Source organism: Falco punctatus, assembly GCF_963210335.1.
Source record: "Falco punctatus genome assembly, chromosome: 12".
Taxonomy (NCBI): domain Eukaryota; kingdom Metazoa; phylum Chordata; class Aves; order Falconiformes; family Falconidae; genus Falco; species Falco punctatus.
Genome location: NC_137592.1, coordinates 1,052,760 through 1,073,756, shown reverse-complemented (window position 1 = coordinate 1,073,756; position 20,997 = coordinate 1,052,760). Strand labels below are relative to the sequence as shown.

Sequence of the window (20,997 nt, the reverse complement as noted above, 5' to 3'; positions counted from 1 at the left end):
AGAGTAGAGATTTGTTTTGAAATGATGAATAGAGTAAATATTGTGAGAGCAATTCTCAGTGAGAACAGCAAAACACTCAGGCTAGGTTGAAGGGAAAATGAGTCAGAATGTATCTCACTTCTAATACTTAGAAACTTTTCCTTTAACATGGAGGGTAGCTTCACCCTTGCAACAAGTTTCACCCTTGCAACAAGTAACTGACCATCAAAACCGACAGTTTTAATGTTTGAATCTAAAATGTGGTTTTTTGTGTTTTTTTTTTTTTTTCTGAAAGCAATGCCATAACATTTCAGACGTTTCAGACCTGTTTGGATATAGCTGTTGAGGTTGTTGGTCTGGTTAGGGACCTCAGGCAGGCGTTCACAGTGGTCTGCCCTTGCCTTTGCGTGTCATGGTGGGGTCCTTGACTCATGTTTCTGTCAGCTCCTTGGCTACTCTAAATAAAATAAGAAATAAAGTTTTTCCCCTCCCCCTGCCCTCACCCCCACGAAGATGAGATGGAGGTGTATCTTAGCATATGGTCTTGTGTTCCTGTGGTAGGTCTTCACAGGTGAAACAACACTCATGCTCTGGTGTGATTAAAAAAATAAATTTGGAAATTGCATATTCAGAATATTAATTACACATAATACATAAGCATACATGTCTTTGAAGATTCATGTCTTGTATCTTTCATCGCCTTCTGGGTATGGAGAGATTACATTGTATACGGTTTAGTTAGAGCTCTGGCATACTGTGGCTGGATTTCCTTAAAACCAGAGGGGTTTTCTTCCCTCCCTTAGCTGGATCACAGAGGATATGAGTCTAGGAAAGGAAGAATGTCAAGAAATCCACATAGAAGAAGCAAAGGTGCATCTAGACTTTATTTCATTTGTGCAGGTACAACTCAACCATACATCACTGCTTTGAAAGGAAGACAAAAAACTCTGCAAATATGGTGAACGGTTTAGCAAATAACACAGAAATGGACGATAACAGCAGCTGCGATGCCACAGTGGTATTACTAAAGAAAGGTAACTGTTCCAGTAAGTCACCCTGCTTGCTTGCATCATTCTGCATGTTTACAAGTTTGTCTGCTAGTCATGTGATGTGGACTGCTGCTGTCTTATCAGCCGTGAAAATGGGCAGGGAAGTGGCGTTTTTGTAACCACCCCTGCCAGAAGACCATGGGCCCTGTGCCTGGGGGCACAGTGCGGTGACCCAGCCACCACATCCTTTGCCACTTAGGCAGCTCAGGTCTCCTCTGGACAATTCTTGCTGCTGGACAAGTCCCTGGCTGAGAGGAGTCCTCCAGCTTCAAGCCTGACTTGCCCAGGGCTACTTATTTAGACTCATGCCATTGTAAGTTGTCCTGTGAGGCTGTTAAACTGCACTGAAGGTGCCCGATAATATCTAGTATTATTTAATACTAGATTAATTATCTAGTTAAATTTAACTCTATTCCGAAGCAGCATAAACTGAGCAGGGAAAAAGGGCCTACTTGTACTAGCGTGTACTTTCCCCCCCCAGTGAAGGGAGAGCAGGGACTCTGTGCTGGTCTAGGTAGTGTGCTCTTACTGCACATGATGTCTTGAATGTGCACAACTTTAAGTGGATTTCACATTGGCTGAAATCTGCTCCCATTTGACTTTAGTCATAATTACATATAAAAATGATTGTATTTCTTCAGCTAAAAAAAAATTCACCTGCTCTGTAGCTCAACAGCAGTAGCTCAATGTGTGCATTTGCAAGCATGTGCTAAACTATATTTAGAGAGGCTATTTTTTTAATCTTTGCAACAGTCAACAATCGTGTGCAGTATGATTGGGATTTATAGGCACCTATCCTCAGGAATAACACCACCCCCACACCGCCCAGTCACTGGTTTAACCTGAGAAGTAGTTCTGTCTTGTCTAAAGCATTCCTGGTCTCTGACTACAGGTAGGCTGCCCTTTCTCTTCTGCTGGACTTAAAAAAAAAATAATAACAAAAATAGGTGTTTCTTCCAGCAAACAGTGATTAAAAGACATCGTGTGTGTATATAGTAAGCAACTAATCATGAAATGTAGAGGGGTTTATTTGCTGACATGAAACCCTTTGAGTCTACCAGAGGCCAGCTATCAAGATACTGCCTTGTTGCCGAGGGAAGGCTTTTGTGAGTGCTTTGCACTCTGATTTGGGGAAGCTGCTTTTGTGGGAACACCCATCTGTAGCCTGAGGCTCTCAACAGTGAAACTGTTCTGGCAAGATGACTACGCTCTGTACCAGTGAAGCTGGACTGGTAAAATTCAGTAAGCATAAACTCAGGCCTTAGTCATCTAAGTTTACCTGGTGGCCTCAGGGTTATGCACAAATGAGCCAGTTCTGATTGTGGGATTTGGTTTAAGTCTCCCCAGAATGCATCTTTGCATGACACTGCTCAGCTACTGGTATTTTTTTGTTGTTCTGGACACTTGTGGTTACTCAAACTGGCTGAGAAAGGAGGGTGAAAAAATTGCATCATTTTCTTACAGATTGTTCCTGTACAGGCAGGTGCTCTGCTGTCCACACTTGCCAGTAGCGTGGGGTCGCAGCGCCCATTGTAACAGATTGCCTGAGGGTTCAAACACTATTGTTTCTATTCCAAAGCCTTTTCTGAACAGAGTACCAAAAAGAATCAAACAGAAGAATTTCTGTGTTTTGGGCAGTTCCCCCAAGTGCCATGCAGGAAATGCCAGCATGGAAGAAGTCACAAGGAAAAGCTGACTGGCTGGTTTGAATTTTTTTTTAATATGAATGACCCCACATTTACCTACCCTAGTTCATGGAAACCTCAGTCAAAAAAAAAAAAAATGACACTAAGGCTGAGGAGATACTCTTCTGTAAGACTAACAGTGATGGTAATAAATAGTAATGCCATGAAACATTTGCCAGTGTTCAGCACTGATTTTAATAAACCAGAGCAGAGATGTGTCAGGGAAGACCTCCGGTTTCCCTGCTGCCAAGTCCAAAGTCCCCAAGTCCCAGAATTCACAGCCTGAGGTAGCATCCAGGCACAGAAAGGATGGATGCTGGCCCTGTGCCACCCCAGAGGGTAACAGGCACTGGCTCTGTGCCCCAGGTGGATCACAATTCAGGTGCCTGCCTCTGTGTTCTTGTTCTTTGCTCCTGCACTTTGGGTTGCACCCCATGGACCAGCATGTGTACTTGCTGCCAGGTTTGATGGCACTTTCCAGCTTTGAGCTGTGAGCCCAGGAAGCAGGAACCTTCTTTTCATTTGCGCTGGTATCCTGCAGGAACACAGTGACAATTTCCTCACCCCTATGTATGGCTGGTTAATGGTGAGTGAGGCCAATATCCTGCCAGAAGCGCAGATTATAACTGTGGAATTAATGCAGTTTACTGTCGCACCATTTCCGCCTTAGTGGAATAGCTCCTGTGGAAGCAGTGATATGCCTAATGCAGGCCTGTGATGAACTGTGCAGAGTAGATTTAATTCTCTGTAATGAGCATGAGTGAAGATACGATGCTGGCGATTTCTTTAAAGACAGAAATTAAGGTCAGAGGAGGTATATTTTGCATGGTGGTAGCTGAAGGAATGGTTCTTACAAAGGACTTCTGGAACCTGTGGGTTTATTCTTCTAAGGGCCACGCAGTGCAGAGAGAGAGAGAGAGAGACTGCTGGAAGGCCTCAATTTCTTTTTGTTGCTTGGCTGCAGGAAATTTCCACCGTAAAGCCTCAGTGATCATGGTGGATGAGCTGCTGTCTGCCTACCCACACCAGCTTTCATTTTCTGAGGCTGGGCTCCGGATCATGATAACCAGCCACTTCCCTCCCAAAACACGTCTCTCCATGGCCAGCCGCATGTTAATCAATGAGGTATGTCTTTTATCTCCCCCCACCTCTTGTTTTCCTTCTGAATTTGCCTTTTCCTATAGCAGTGTTTGGGTCAAAATTGAACTTGTGTTTCTTCTGGATCCCTGATAACATTTTCCCAGGTTTTATCCTTTTGACACTGACTTCACTAAATCATCACTTGGTGTCTGTCCCCATGGAGATTTTAGTAGAGAAAGTTTCGAGCTGTTATGTGGTTATGTTACCTGTAGCTGTTGCTCACAGGAGGTGCCCCCCTGCATTGATCTGACATTAATATGGTTTGCACTTATTTAATATTATGGCACTCACTGAGTCAGCACTTAGTCTGGCCCTGATCTTGTAGTACTCCTGGAGTCATTTCTGCAGCCACTGGGCCTGCTTTTATAGAAGTAGTTTTAAAGAACTCTGCACATCTCTCTTTCTCTGTTCCTCCCTTTATCTTTAAAAAATTAAATTAAAAAAAATATCTTTCATCAAGAGTTTGTGCCTGTATTTGCAGAGACAAAGGCTGATAAACAGCAGGACTTACACCAATGGTGAGTCGGAAGTAGCAATCAAAATACCTATCAAGCACGTGGTTGAGAATGGAACAGGCCCCAGCAACTCTGCCGAGCGGGGCGTGAATGGCACACGGCGGGATGAAGACATGGCTGAGGCTGGGAACGAGACAGAAAATGAGAATGAGGATAATGAGAACAATGAAAACGATGAGGAAGAGGAAGATGACGATGACGATGATGACCATGAAGGACCATACACACCTTTTGACCTACCCAGTAAGAAGTTCCTGGGTTTGTGTTGTTCCAGAAAGCAAAATTCAGTTTGGGTGTGCCAGAAAGCATTGCAGATGCGTGTTGAGGTAGAAGTGCCTGCAGCTTGCTGTGTAGCTCCTGGTCACAGGCAAAAGATGAGAGGAACTGGGAAGTGGCAGGAACTTCTCAGGATACAGGCTCCCGGGCTTGGACACTCCTCTGCTGCAGCTCGTGCATCGGCCCAGTGCTGCTATTTCAGTCAGAGGGGAGAGGCAGCAATCTCCATGGAGTGGTTCCTGCCCCCAGAACCTAGTTCACTGTCTGGAGAGACCTGTCTCTCTCTGCTGACTGGAAAGGGAGATGAGGGTGGTGGGGCCACTGGCAAGGTACCTGAATGCATGTCAGATGTGTCTGCATCTAGGTCTTAGCTTTGCTGGGGAATGGGGTGCACTCTTACGTCAGTGGTAAGGTATAGTGCTAGCAGAGACAAGGCAGTGGTGTTGCTGATGCAGAGCAGAGACAAAAGAAGGCCCTGGGCACCTCTGCTTCCTGCTGTTAACTAAGTGCAGCCACAGTGTCTTCTCTTTCTGGGGGGCTTAGAAAATCAGAACAGCTATGTGACTTGTGAAAAACCGCATGTGCCTACAGGGTGGCAATCTTCTTTTTGCCAAGTCCCTCTTACCCCATCAGGCCTCTAGTCCCAGGATGATTATAACATATCCCTGCCCTACCTTTGACTCACAGTTGCCACAGCTGGCAACATCTGCTGGGTTGCAGACAAGCCACAAGACTGTAGGGACTGGTTCTGCTCTTTACAGGTGAGGTATGTTTTTAGAAACTCCCGTTCAGATCTCCTCACTCAAACAGCATAGCTGTAATTTGAGTAAGGAAAAAACCCTGAGCCTTGAAGTAATTTAGATGGCCTATGGACTGTGACACTTAAGTTCATAGTATGGCAAAGGTTGCCTTGGTCCTCTGGCAATCTCTGGTACAAACCCCTGCTCAGAGCACATTGCCCCAGGCTGTGTCCATTTGAGTTTCAATTATCTGTAAGGATGGAGATCCCACAGTCTTTTTGGGTACCTGTTCCAGTGTTTCACCACTCCCATGGTAAGAAAAAAAAAAAAAGAAAATGCATGACTTATGGTAGCATCTATTCTGAATTTTCCTTACTGCAAGTTGAGTTCATTGGCTCTTACAATTCCGTTGTGCACTTTTGTGAAGGGCCTGGTGTCATCTTTTCTGTACCCTCCCACTGGGTGGTTGAATATGGATTGGATCTCCTTCCAGAACTTGCCTTTTATGTGGTAGCTGTAAGTAGTGTGCCCAGGGAGGGCAGCAGATGTGCTCTGACCCATTATTTAACAAACTCTCAGGGAGGCACTTCATACTCTTTCCCTGTGCTCCTCTCTGCCCTCCAATCTCTGCCATCACTCTGTGATCTTCCAAACAAAAAATGTCTTGTCATTATCTCTTTGGATAGCAGTTAGGCTGAAGTGTCCCTGGCATCTTGTTTGTTAATATTAACAAAACAATAATATTCTGGACTAAAGCAGACTAGCATTGTGATTGTTTCTTTTTTTTTCTTTGTGGTGTTTTTTGTTCTGCTTTACAGCTGGCAAGATAGAAATCTTGAAGTGGCTCTTCACATGGCCACTGAGTTTTGTCCTGTACTTCACGGTGCCCAACTGTAACAAACCACACTTGGAAAAATGGTTCATGCTTACCTTTGCTTCTTCTACCCTCTGGATTGCAGCCTTCTCCTACATGATGGTGTGGATGGTATGTACCAACTGAAGCATAAACCACAGCCTGGGAGAAGTATCAGAAGTGGTTTTGTCAGCTTAGGGAAATGTGTGGGAAGTTCTGCATACCTGAATTTTTAGATGAGAAACCTCAAGCAAGTCTGCTTCCATTTCTACTAGACCTGGCTGCACTCAGAGAAGATAATTAGGGGCCAGTAGCCATGGCCTTTGAACTTGATTCAGGGCTGGAATTTCACCTGGTTTCTTTAACGTGGGGAAAAAATTACACATGCACCAGTTTAACACCTTCTTATCATGCAGGATAGTGTAAGGAAGTCCTGATGCTAGTAAGAATCTGGTCTCTCTAGCTTTTCCTTTTCGTGAAGCAAGCAAGCTTGAGAGACAGTTATGAATGATAACACTTTGAACCCAGCATGAACAAAAGCATGATGTTCAGCCAAATTCTTGCACAGCTACTCTAGCCAACAGGAACTTAGTTCTACCTCATTATTCTAAAGGTAAAAAGGGGTAAATAAAAATGAACACAAGGAAGTCCAAGCATAATTGGCCTGTTCACGGGGTTTTGTGCACTGGCTGGATAACTGAGCCTGTTAGCTTGCTGCAGGCCTCATTACATGATATTTGTAGGTGAAAAGTCTGAAGTTGTCCTCACTAGGATCACAGTAATAACACAGCATGGATTTTGTTCCTTCTGGGGCAGTCTGTACTCTTAAGCAGAATCAGGCAATGATGGGGCATTGGCATCAAGAGAGGGTCTAACAAGGGAAGCCAGGTTGTGGGCTGCTGCACGTGCAATGTAGTGCATGATTCATGGTCTGTCTCTGCATGGGACCTGAAGAGCATGAAGATACCTCGCAAAAAGCACTGGCCACTTCTTTCCCTGTTAGAAAGGGGGCTGTTACAAAAAAATCTTTGCTGCCTTCACAGTTCTTTCTTGCACTAAATGAAAAACCTGCAAACTGATCAAAGCAGTTACAGAAGAGGGGGTTTTATTTTTTGTTTGCAGTAACTCATGTTACCCTGAACAGGAAGTAGAAAGTTACTTTTTTTCTTCTGCTTTTGATCTACAAGCATGAGGTGTTTTTCAAAAAAAAGCTATCCCAACTTTCTATGGCTGAAAAACTAGAGTCCACAGGGTCACTGTGCTGCCTCTAACATATGGTTCCTATTTCTTGGAGTATGCTGCAGAGTTGAGAAGAGCAATGAAATGTGGCTAGTAGGAAAGGGCATCATTAGGCAAAGGCATCCAAAGTTTAAAAATTTTAATCAATTTGAGGAGCAGTAATTTGTCATAGACTGCATAGCAAAGGAAAGAGGAAATTAAAGGTATTTCTTCTCTGCCAATAGGAAATGTTTGCAATCACCTGGGGATATGTCCTTGCATATAGCATTTTCATAGTATAATGAACCATGGGGTTGTTTTAGTGTCTGTTTAGCTCTTATTTGTATATAATAATGTCTATAAATTTCAGTCAAGATCAGGAGACTGTTACACAGGGTAGTGGACTACCATATAGTCTTATTTCCAGTTTAGTGTCAGGGAAGTTGTGGGTGAAAGGTGCAGAAGCAGCTAACCAAAGAGGGAATATAGCAGGTAAGTGTTACGGTCTGCCAGAGGATGAATATACCAAAAAAGCCTGTCACTGCTTCTCTTTAAAACTGTGAGTTTGCACTAAGCTATAAACTCTGTCTCACTTGAATCTTGCAGAATTGGGCCAAGGTGGTCTCTGATTTTAATTCTTGTAAACAGCTTGACAGTTTATTTCCTCTCCTTAGGTGACAATCATTGGCTACACTCTGGGAATTCCAGATGTGATCATGGGCATCACTTTCTTGGCAGCTGGAACCAGTGTGCCAGACTGCATGGCAAGCCTCATCGTGGCAAGGCAAGGTAAGTTCATCACAGAGACGTCGTACTGCTATGGAAGAGTTTCCATGTGTTGTCTTCCCTTGTAGGTAGCACAGATGTGACCTGAATGTGAAGGCACACAAAGCCTTTTTTCTGAGGCTGAAATTTAAAACAAGAACAAAGAAGGAAATTAATTATGTTGCTATTGCAAAGCAGCTAACAGGTTCTTAATGACGGAATGGAACAAGTTTTGGTGCTATTGTCAACTTCGGTCCTTCAACATTTTTCTTAATATATCAGTGGTATAGAATTGTTTAGAACATGGCATAAGGGTTTTTCAGGTCACTTTCCAGCTTTTCTCCACAGTCATAAGGGCTGGCAGATACTACTGTTTTTAAGGAAAACTGCCCCCTGCCCCTCCGCCTTGTGACTCCAACTTTTTTTTTTAAGAGAAAAAGAATGTTGTCAGTACTGCTTTGGGGACCAAAACCAGTAGCTCTTCATTGAAACAACCAGCTACTTAACAGACTACCTGAAGACCTAATCTAATCAGTGCAGTATAGAAACTCCTGTGTCATGGTTACAGTGAAGCATCAAAAGCCCCACTGAGCATGGCACCAGGTTGCAGCCAACACAGCTAGTGGCTGGGGTCCCCACAGCAGCAGAGGATTAGTTGAGAGAAGTTCTTAGGTGATTCTAGTAGGTGGATTCAGCCCCTTCAACCCTACTGGCCTTGTATGATGGGGAGGGCAAAGGGGAAAGGGAAGGGGTGGGATGAGAGGGATCTCCCTTAACTCTTTGCCTTAATCCATGGAAATTGTCTGGATTAGCTCAGTTTAAATGTATTTCTGTTTAGAAGTTGAAAGAGTTTTCTGAGACATGTCTAATTGTACGTGGTTTCCATTCCTGCAGGTATGGGGGATATGGCTGTGTCTAACTCCATCGGAAGCAATGTTTTTGATATTTTAATTGGCCTAGGCCTCCCATGGGCTTTGCAGACCTTAGCAGTGAATTACGGATCATATGTAAGTCCTATGTTTGTTCACAAGTCTTGTTTGTGTGTTTGTTTATTTATTTAAAATAAAGCAGCTCTATTTAGAAAAAAAAAAAAAAAAGACCAAAATTCTGCAGATTGGATTTGAAGAAACAAATAGTTTTGCTCTGTTATGATTTGGGAAATCATAAGGATGCTCCCCATCCTTTGAAGGACAAGTACTTCCATTTCCTCCTTAAAGGCAGCAGTCTGTGCTGAAAAAAGCTAACTCTTCGTGTTTTCACACACTTGAATATATTTCAAATAAGAAGAATGATCCTATTTTCAATAAGCCAGAGGGGATAAGCACATAGGTGGAAAGTAAAGGATAGAGCAGACCTGTAGGGCTTTTGGTAAGAAGAATTCTAGCGTTACTGAACTGTTAACACATTGGAAGGTAAAAGAAGCTGTTATATAATTGGATATTTCAGAGCGTGACCATTGTCAGGAAACACTGCAAAGCTTTCCTGTTTGAGAAAAACTATTCAAAATGTATGAAACCATCTTTTACTTCCCAATGATAAAAGGGACATCCCCTGCCCCCCAAAGTCTCCCTTCTAAAAGGAAGAGCAAGAGATGCCATGAAGTCCTAGAGGGAAGCCACTGTTGCTATTGCTGTTAGCTGGACATCACTCAGACTGCAGGAAGGACAGAGGAAAGATTCTTGATTACAGTCACGGAGTGAATGAAAGTTAAAAGACTGGACAATCACAGGATTGTTGAGGTTGGCAAGTATCTCTGGAGACTGTCTAGTCTCCAACCCTCTGCTCAAAGCAGGGTCAGCTAGAGCAGGATGCTTAGGGCCATGTCTAGTTGGGTCTTGAATACCTCCCAGGATGGAAACTGCAAACTGCACAGCTGCTCTCAGCAGCCTGTTTTGGCATTTGACCACTCTCACAGTAAAAAAGCGTTTTGAAGTTTAAATGGAATTTCTGTATTTAAAACGGTGTGTGTTGCCTCTTGTTCTTTCAGTGGATACCACTCAGAAAAGTCTGGCTGCACCTTTGCTATACTCTCCTCTCTGGTATTTATACACATCAGTAAGATCCGCCTGAATCTTTTCTCCAGGCTGAACAGTTTCAACTCTTTCAGCCTCTCTCTGTATGTCAGTTGCTACGGTCCCTTAAATCATCCTTGTGGGCCTTCACCGGACTTGCTTCACGAAGTTTATGCCTTCTTTGTATTGAGGAGCCCAGAATTGGACCAAAGACTCCAGATGTGTCTTACCGGTGCTGAGCAGAGAAGGATCATCTCTCTCTACCTGCTGGCAACACTTCTCCTAATACAGCCCTGTATGCTGTTGGTGCTCCATGCCACAAGGGTGCATTGCAGACTTCAGCTTAGTGTCCACCAGGACCAACAGGTCTTTCTCTGCCAAGCTGCTTTCCAGCAGCCCAGTCCCAGCATGTTCTGATACATGGGGTTATTTTTTCCCAGATGTAGGACTTTTCCCTTTGTTGATGTTGTTCATGAGTTTCCTGCCTGTGCATTTCTCCAGGCTGTCCAAGTCTCTCTGGATGGCAGCACAACCCTCCAGTGCCACCCCTCCCAGTTTTGTATTGGCTGCAAACTTGCGGAGGGTGCCTTCTGCCTCATCATCCAGTTCATTAATAAAGACATTAAGCATTTACTGGGGTAAACCACTAGTGACTGGCCTCCAGCTGGACTTTGAGTGCAGTGGTTTGGCCAATTATCAGTCCACTCCACTGTCTACTTATTTAGTCTGTTCTTCCTCTGTTTGTCTTTGAGGATGTTTGAGATACAGTGTCAAAAGCCTTGCTAAAGTCAGCATAAACATCTGTTGCTCTCCCCTCATCCAAGAAGTCCACCTTGTCATAGAAGGCTATCAGGCTGGTAAACATGGTTTCCCCTTCATGAATCTATATGTCTACTCGCAATCACCTTCTTGTCCTTCGTGTGTTTAGAAGTGGTTCCCAGGATGATATGCTCCATCACCTTCCCAGGGATCAAGGTCAGGCTGACCAGCCTGTGTTTCCTTGGATCTTCTCTCTTCTTGAATATAGGAGTGACAAAAGGAGCAATGCTGTAGGAATAAAATCCCTTTCTTTAATGAGCATCTTATCTTTAGCTCATCTATGTTTTTGCGGAAAAGGATAAAAACAAGTGTCTGAACAGAAGCAGCCAGCTTTCATGGGGGTATAACAATGTCACTACTGTTTTGCACACCCAAAATGTTCATTGTGCAGTGTGATCACATGGTTAGAAAAGGCAGTCTTGGAAAAAGCCCCACAATTAGCAAAGAGAGTTTCCTCAGGTTTCACTTGCAGTTCCTGGATTTCTCTCCAAATCCTTGGATAATTGGACTTCAAAACAAAACAAGTCCCCCCTCCCCTCCATCCCCTCATTACTAAAAATTAATTACTCAAGTATTACTAAGTTGCCAGGAAAAGCTAGAGTTAGCTGGGTCAGGCATTAAGAGCTGCAAGGTGCTGCTTGTTACTCGGGGACCCTGGCATGTAGGTTGTCAGGGGCAGAAGACAATGAGCTGCTGTTCCCTGAGGTGGTCCATCGGGCTGAGCTTGGGCTGCTTGCACGAGCAAGGCCTGCTCGCTGGGTGGGGGTTCACAGGATCGGGCCAACCAGATTGTCCCTTAAATGTGACCCTGAATCAGAAGCACTAGATAATTTCTGAGCTAATAGTCACAATTTAGTACTCCTCCTTTGGTATTTGGCAAGATTCAAATTTGTCTTTGTAGCACCTCCTCCAAAAGAGGAACTCCTCAAAGCCATTGTAATGCCCCTGTCTTGTGTATAGAGGGAAAGAGAGATTTTGTAAAAGACAAAAAAAGCTTGCTTGACCATGATTACTTTTGTGTAGCCATCCAAAACCATTACTGCCTCCTCAGAACGTTTAATATAAGAGGACTGTGGCAAAGTTAAGCATTTGATGAAAGTAAAACCTAAATGCCTTTTAATAAGCAAGCTGTTGAGGCAGTAGTAGCTTTTGTGTAAACCAAAAAAAAAGTATACTGTGTGATTTGAAAGTTAAGTTTAATGCAGAAGAGCCTCCTAGAAGCCCCCTTCCCTCCAGCCTTATTTTTCTGGAAGTCTAAACACTCAGGGCTTTCTGCAGAGTATGATATTTCGCTAATATCATACTCTGTAAAATCTGTGTGCATCTCTTGTTCAAGGCTGCCTGAGTCAGAATCCCCTGTGGTCAGATTTTGGTCCAGGTTAATGCCGATGTAAAGAATTCTGGCATGTTTCTGTGCAGAAATAGAGAAGAGGGTCTGCTACCTTTTCCTTTCCTTTTGTGCTGTGGTGTGTACATGCATGTGGCAGCATGTTGTCCTGTGATTATGCACATTCTGAACTTGCTTATGTGGTAAAGTGGCTTCACACACTAACCAGCCAAGCAACTGCTCCCAACCAGAAGGAGATGTATGGGGTTTCATTCTGAATGTGAAGAGCAGTATCATTGCTAATGGCACTTTCAGCTGCTGCAGCCCCCTTTGAAGGATGAGCTTGTGTTTGAACCCTCCTTAAACTCCCTAAGGGCAGGTGGGTGTTTCAAAGCCCATTTTACAGATGGTGCATTATGATTTGAGGTAAGCAGAGAGCTTTGGATGAGAGGCAGCCTGCAAGCTTGTGGCTGGATGTGAGACATCAGTACATTGAAAGCATCATCCCGCAAGGTCCCAGTTACTGCCTAGTTTTGCCATAAGCCTGGCAGCAACCACAGAAAGCCCCATGCAGAATCAGGACTTCTTGTTTAAACAAGTTCACTCTATGAGATAGTGCCCGAGGAGGAAAAATACAGTTTGTAATCTAATAGATAAGATGGGGAAAGAGCAAGAGGGGACCTGTCAAAGAGAGACTAATGGACTTGCTGGAGGTTGCACAGTAGGGAAGTGGCAGAACTGGAAATGGACTGTGAATCTCTTGAGACACATCCTGGTGCTGGGTTACTAAATCACAATCATTTTGATTAAGTGCCTCTCCCACTTCTGACTGCCCCTTTCCCAGGTCCATTGCAAATGGATGTTTCAGCTTATTTTTATTTTATTCTTCCTTTCTTGTTACAAAAGAGGAAGGGAATTCCATATTTTGCTTCTCCGGCTACATCTTGGAAGCATCTGTCACCTGTTCTAGAGAAGAAAGTGCCTCTTCTTCTGTCTTCCTACTGTAAATGAAACATTTTCCGGTAGGATGTGGGTACACCACAGATAGACATTGCAGGGCAGTCACAGTCACAGCCTGAACAGGGGGACTGCACCCCCATGATGTGATGTAGGAAGCTGGCACACCAGGCAGGGCTTTGCAAGGCCATGCTTCAGGGCACTGATCTCTGATATCATTCACCCTGCCTCACCTGTATGTGCCTGTTAACCATGAACCAGGTTTGTCTCAGTGACATCATCAATGTGCTATACTGGATTTCTTTTTCTTTTCCTTCCAGTGCTGACTGGAATCAGTCCAAACCCAAGCCAGAAAATGCTCCATCTCATGCTTCTCCAGGAAGATGTTAGTGTTGGTGCAGAGAAGAAAAGGCCTTCCTCTGCCCTCACCCCTTGCCTTCAACTCAGTCGTCAGTCCCACGGTTCTTGATTTGGGCCAGGCCACTGATGCTTTTCCCATCAAAAGGCAGATCTAGTCAACATCAAACAGCTTCCACATCAGACCCTTTCTGTTTCTATGTCTAGCCTCTAACCCAACTATATGTTTATTACTTTAAGAGTCCTTGTTGTTTCTGGGCACCCATTAATGTCCAGACACTAACTGTGAATTCCTCTGTGCTTCCCACTGGAGCTTCTCCACTAGAAGTCACTTGGCCACCCTCCTGCTGCAGCTCTGGCCTTTTGCTATCAACCACAGCTACACCAGCATGTCAGCAGGACTTTTGGAGAAAAAGCAGCATCCCTCTGGACCTAGAGGGACCTCTGAAAGAGTTCACTTTCTCATCTCTTCCAGCTCTGAGTCCTGGACACGTTGCTGACACTGTGATCCTGTAAGCATCCTTCCCCAGTGGCCCTGGCAAATCCAGAATGAAAAGATATTTGCTCCATGTCTTCCATCCAGTTGCTTCCCTCTGGGATCTTTTTTTTGGATGTGAAGCTGTAAACCAGACATCAGCCAGGAGTATTTTAGAGAAGAGGAATGTTAAGCATAAACAGCCAGGTTCATTTGTTCACATCAGCCTTTGGGAGTATAATCATGTCTATCCATCATTCCTCTGCCTGGTAACTTCAGCCAGTTTCAGCAAAATTTGACAGTAAGTTCGACGTCTTAGAGATGCTACATTCCTTTCATGCAAACAGGCAGCTGGAGAGAGAAGGATTAAAATTAGCATAAGCCTTGTTAGATATCAGAGAATCCAGAGGTAAGCAGACACTGGGGAAACACAGGAGATGGCAAGCATCACTACTTTGCTACTCACTGACCAGTTTGCTATTCACTGTTTTAATTCCAAGGCACCATGATGAATCTTACGACATTAGGACAAAGGTGGGTTTCCATCTTCTCATAGCCAACAACTGTGTATCTGTTCCTTGCCCCATTCTGGCCCAGTTATCTTCATATAGACCACCTTAAATCTTCTGAGGGGAAGAGGGAGGATAGCTTCAATGGATCTGTCAGTCATTGGGGCAAACATTAAGGTCAAGGATAGCAACAGGGTGGTTACTCTTCTGCTTCCCACAGTGTTACCCTTCACTTCTGCAGACGTTACTCCTCCTGCTCTGGGGTACCAGACTCTTTCCAGCTTTCACCTTAGCATCTGCAGCATGATTGGTGGTATCACTGCAGCAGCAGTATGCAGCTTGGCAGGTATTAATGGATTAATTTATTGGCTGATCCCAAAAACCTATGGATGAGCATAGGAGCAGGTACATGCTGAAGCTAACTAGTCCCTCCAGCTTCCTGGAATAGTTTGTGTGTATTGAGTGCATTTGCTCCCTGGTTTCATGGCAGGGAGACTGGGATCATTGTACTATAGTGGAACAAAAATGTCTAGAGCAAGATAATGTCTGGTCCCTTCCAAAGCTCATAACAATACAGGAATTCTCGTCAACCATAACTCCTGCATTTCTTGCTTAATACTTTGAGTGTCTATGTGCAGCACTCCGTCTTGTGTGTGTACCCTCTGCAAAGTGAATTTTGCAATGCAGAGCAAACCAAGGATGCTTTTTTAGGAGTCTCAAAAAAAGTCCAAGAAGGAAATTCCATTGAAACATGCAGGAATGCAGCAGATTTTTTAAGTTCCAGTTTTTTGAGACCGCTGTCTCATGGTGAGACCTGGGGAATGCAGGATTTACACTGAATTTCCACTGCCAGGCAAGGACACTGCAGGAAGAGGATCCCCAAACAGACAGAGGACTGCAGCTTTTTCAGCCAAGGGACTGGAAACATAGCAGAGTCCTTCTAATATTCCTGAATGAGGTAATTTCTGTCATATTTGGATCCTGGAGCAAAACCAGTTTGGGTTTTGGCAATAGCTCCTTGTTTTCCCTTCAGCAACTGCCAGAAAAGAACTGAAGATAGGAATAACTTTTATTTTATTCCCATTGTTTTTCCTCTGGTGTTTAGCTTCAGCCTTGGTTACTTACTGCCTTCAGGAGCTGTGTGTGAATAGCTGGAGCTGGGGTGGTAGCATCTTTGCATTTGCTACACAAGAAGAAGAGAGATAGCCTCCTTTCAATTTCAGACAAAGTAGATTTTGAACTTGCAAACCATCCTTGTGTGATCGGTCAAAACAGAGCGTTCTGGCTTGCTTTAACTGCTAGATACAAGCCAAACCTCAAAGGAGAATTTGGGAACGTTGATTTTTCCTTCTTGCAGAATGAGGGAGGGCTTCGTCTGCAGACAGTTTTCTCCTGGGGAAGAAGCATTTCCTATTCTTAAATGAACAGAGAACTGAGCTTTTCCTTCTGTAATTATGTGGAAAAAAAATTATCACTGGGCTAAGGCCCTTTTTCTGCTCTTTGCTATAAACTGAAATTATCTTCTCCCTTACTGTGAGTTTTGAATGTTTTGCTAGCTTTGTTTTCCCTGAATTTACACATTGTCATGTACTCTGAGAAAACCTATTCCATTGCCACTTGCAGGAAATTCCAATTGTCTCGTGAGAAGGCTGCATGACTGATTTCTACCCTAATTTGACAGATCGAGGAGAGATTTTTCTTAAGCTTTTGTACCAAATTTCAGAATCTTCTGAGCTCCTGTGCTCACAGTTAGAAGTTACAAGAAGAAATAGGGCAGGGTACAGTGATAATCAGAGAAGAGGGAATAGTTTGTTGATTAAAACTGTATTTCCAGAGCTGTAGCTTATGGGAAATATGTGAAGCAGCAGCAGGTAGTCCAAAATCAAATGCAGAAAAAGAAAGAATCCTTTAGGCAAGTGGAGAACTACAATGAAAGAAACAAGTGAACAGTGGCTATTCAGCCTAGTTCAGATTTAACTATCTCAGAACCACTAAGCAGTACTGTATAAAACAATTCATGGTTCTGTATGATTACTTTTTTTAATAGATGGGTGGACATTAGAATAGAAGATGTTGAAAGGCTACCAGAGCTGGAGAGAAGGTTTAAAAAGCAGCATGCCTACTTCTTGTGTGGCTTTTGTAATTCTAGCTATTGCTTGTGCACAGAATGGCTGTAGTGTAGATTTGGGCCAAACATGAGGGGATTGTAGGAAAGCCTTTAGCATTATCGGGTAGGATAAAACAGCAGGAAGCTGTTACACCTGCCTTTTTGTTCTGATGAGCAACCCCTGCTATGCACCAGCTAGTGCAATACCGTGAAGAGTAGACTTAGAGCAAATCTGAAATGGTCTCCTTTGAAATTGTATATTCTCTTTTTTTGGCAATAGGTAAGTAATAGCAGTTTTTGCTAGAATGAAGTGTTCTTGTTTTCGTTAATATTTGGGGGTTTCTGTTATATTTTCAGAGAACCATTTCCAGAGCTAGGCAAAGGCTAGCCAAGAGCTTTGGCAGTGGTCCCCTGGTTATTTTTAATGCAAAAATTAAATACCTCCGTGCCCAGTAGCAGATTTGATAGAAAGGAATATGTGCTCATACTCGAAACAAGGTGGGCTATTTGCTCAAGCCTACGTCCTTTAGCAATGGTAAATGGGGAATGTTTTAATGTGACCTGTGCATCAGGGAGGTTGCTGCTGGATGACCTGACACTGGAAACCCCTTATACCACCGGTATAAGGTATATATTTTACTGGAGAACATATCTCCAAATCCTCAGGCTGCAGCCCCTCAAATGCTTTGCAGTGAGTTTCATCTAGTTCTGAGGAAACCTTTCTTTGTTGGAGTGAGAATATTTAGCAAAAAACATCCCTCAAAGGCCAGACTACCATTGCATTTTGGACCAGAATGAACCCAGACAGCTTTCATTCTCTCCTCAATGTGAGCTATGAAGTCCACAAGAATCTCAATTTGGACTGTATTAGTCCAAGAAACCTTTACAGTAAGAGGTGTCTGGGCAACAGGCTTAAACAGGAATTTTATATACAGCGTGGGAGGTTTCTTACTGCTGTAAATCAGCTTGCTCCAGGGCTGTCTTAAATAACTCAGAGACCCTGGGCACAGTGCCTGAATGTATGCCATTCTCCACATGTGCAAGTCTAGTGAGGTCAGACTTACTGCATGTGCCAGAAAAGCAATGCATCCTGCACAGCTGGACTCTCTGCACGCACCATGCAGAGCTGCTATGTGTGTAAGCAGCAAGCCAAATTATTTGGACTGTTTGTGGGCACATATTGTAACTCGACAGCATGTATACTGCCAGTTCTAGTGCATCTGGAATTAAGGCCAGCACCCATCTATGGAATCCCTGTCCGAGCCATCCCAGGGCAAATCTGCTTTGGGGACAGGCTTACATCAATGTCAGTTTGTTCCAACTGATTTTTCTGTTGGTTTTCATTTGCTTCTCATCGTTTTATAGCCCTTCTCACCTGTCATATTTGTCCTCTTCTGTCCCTTTTCCACCTGCTGCATGGCGTGGCAGAGAGATGCCATGCCCGCATTACCTCCTGAAGCCACCGTGGAAACATCTGGAGGTCTGCACAGCTTATATAGTGTTTTGAGCTCACCAACAGGGCTTTTTACCCAGAGTTGTGCTTTTTCTTCCAGAAAGTCCAGGTGTGATATGTATCCAGTTCAACCAAATAAGCTTCCTGACAGAGCGCATTCCACAGCTAGTATTTGGTCACCTGAGGAAACCACCCTTTGCTATCTACATGGAAGGGTTTTAATCCTGCTGCCCAATGGCAGAGTGAGGTATTAGATGATGACCCTAATAAATGGTCCGATTTTTTGTGGAGCAAAAAGCGCTGAAAAGTGAAAACTGCATTAGAAAACACCCATTCACTCCTCCCAGGAATTTGCTTTCTATGGGAATAGTGAAGCCTCTTAAAGGAAAGTTCTTGTTATTTAGGTTAATTAGCTGATTGCTTTGCTCAACAGTGGGAGCTGAGCTAGATCCCAGGCCAGGAACATTGCTTGTTAAGCCTGAGTTGAGAACTGTTAACCTGACGTGAAGCTCAAGTGTCCTAATGCAATTGCTCTGTGAGGGAAAATTGTTGCTCATACTCCTGAAGGGGTTGCCACGTTTAGTTTGCCTGTGTGGGATCAGTGTGACGTGTTACTGCCACATTGGTAAAGCTGTCATAAATGATTGGCATACACTTTCTACTTTTGAATAATACTTAACTGCAACTTTTGCTCCCCTGAATGACCTCTAAAGAGGAGCCTTGCAGATAGTCCAAAGAAATCCGCCCCAAACACCTCTCTTTGGAAGCACTGTCCTCAGCAAATTGGACACCAATGTCTTTAGAATGGTGTTTCCAAATGTCTTCTGGTTTTATGGAGGCTAATGATGTAACTGAGAAGCAGCATCTGCACTTTAGGCTGAATTCAGACATTTTCCATGCTAAAATAATTCCAGCTGCTTCATTTGCTTCCTTTTCCTGTAGATTCCTTTCCGATTTATGTATTTTATACTGACAGTTTTTACAGATTTTGGCACCGGTCAAACAGAATTCCTGACCAAAACCCAGACAGGAATTTATTGTAAAATAGTATCTGCCTTTCCAAGCCAGCTGCTGCTCATTTAGATAGCAGGGAAGGTGGCTTTCAATTTGCATTTTAGTTAAGCAAAGTTAGTTTTGGGGATTTTTGCATTTTAGATTAACTAAAATGGAAATCCAGGTTAGCTGTCATGTATGGACCACTCGGGAGGAGACGAGTGGTTGCCTGGGTGTGAATTGAGTGCAGTTGACCAGTCTGTCTCTACAGGGAGCAGTAATGTGTGCACAGAGCCCTCACATTAGCTTGTCCTGGTTTCTTAGAGGAAATACACTGCAGGGTATCAAAGAAAAAGGTCTTCTGGGTCAGAACTTGAAGTTGTCTCTTATCCCAAGAGCAGCTCTTGTTTCAGCAAAACTTTCAGATTTGCTCAGGACTGGTGGTAGAAGCTGCAGTGACATTAGAGACTTCTTCCATAGCACAAAAATGCACTTCCTCCTGTCCGCCCCTTACAACCTGCAGTTTACATTAACAGTAGGATCATTCCATTTTTCACTTTTAGTTATGCAGACAGTCCCAAAATTGGCTTTCACATTCTGAATCAAAATCCTTCATTTTTTTGGACAGTCAGTCTAGTGAGAATATTGTATTTTACATGTAATGGCCATAGGAATATAATGGTCCCACTGTACATACACACACTTACAGCTTGTATCTTAAAGAAATCCTGTAATACCTTTATGAACCAATGATCATCATGGCCGTAGCCTTTTTTATGATGGCAAGTAATCAGTAAAAAAGGAAAATGTGCAATTTTTATAAGCCAGGATTTTAACAGACATGAAGATAAAAGCAAATCTCAGGCAGCAGCAGAGCTCTACAAATTGGTGGGACACTTGTGAGTACAAATGCTATAATAATTCCAGCGTACAGTAGCTCTGCAGGACCTATTTGTGCTCGTTATGGTTTATTAGAAGTACAGTAATGCATCATCATGCTGAATCTTGAGCATGTGCAGGAGAAAAGAGAAATCTTTCCAGGACTGTCTTTTTGCAGTATGCTTGACCTTGTGTCCAATGTACATTTGCACAGAGGATCATGATTGTGTGTAGATCATTGCAGGTTCAGGTTTGCAGAATGTCAGAACTGATTATTCTTTTCTTGACTCTGGAAGTCAGACTTTCCCCTCTGTTGTCTTGGGGGAATGAAGCTCGGTCATTACTCTGGATTTGGGAGCAATGTTTGGATGAAAAGTTTTTCCTGACTGCGATGCAAAATGATACAAGTGCCTCAGCAGTCTTGCATTCATGAAATTGTAGTGATGCTTGTCAACAATAGCAATGCCCACTTCTCTTGCAAATGGGCTTCTTTATAGTCTTAACTGGAAGGATGCGAGCACTAAAAGTGGCCAGTGATACACTATGTACTGTTGTTTTCTGTGTTGACCATTGAAAAAATAACATTGTAGCACAGAAATTTAGTTTGAAATGTTTATTGGACTAAAACCAGTTTTAAAACCAAGAAATAAATCCAACTGTTAAAAAAAAAAAAAAAAAAGTGTTGTTTAAGGTGGAAGAACTTCCATTCTGGGAACTTTTTCTTGTCTGCAGATCCTTGTCTGCAGGAATGGACTAATGTTTTTGCTTTTCCTTGTATACAAATGTAGAGCAAGCTGAGCAATTAAGAATTGGATACCAGCCTGTTTAAGGAAGATCACTGCATTTAGTTTTGCTGTTTGACCTCAGTAGCAGAGTGGTGTGACTGGAA

General features: G+C 43.3%; 1 protein-coding gene across 1 annotated transcript in view; it reads left to right on the top strand.

Moving 5' to 3' along the window:
* RIN2 (Ras and Rab interactor 2) overlaps positions 1-20,997 on the top strand; it is a 271,784-nt gene that overhangs the window by 145,696 nt on the left and 105,091 nt on the right. Inside the window, exons 10-16 of the mRNA XM_080408025.1 lie at positions 880-1,025; positions 3,678-3,838; positions 4,335-4,611; positions 6,203-6,369; positions 8,130-8,244; positions 9,115-9,227; positions 15,530-15,634. Coding sequence (XP_080264151.1) covers positions 880-1,025; positions 3,678-3,838; positions 4,335-4,611; positions 6,203-6,369; positions 8,130-8,244; positions 9,115-9,227; positions 15,530-15,634 — 1,084 coding nt within the window. The remainder of the gene's footprint in view (positions 1-879; positions 1,026-3,677; positions 3,839-4,334; positions 4,612-6,202; positions 6,370-8,129; positions 8,245-9,114; positions 9,228-15,529; positions 15,635-20,997) is intronic.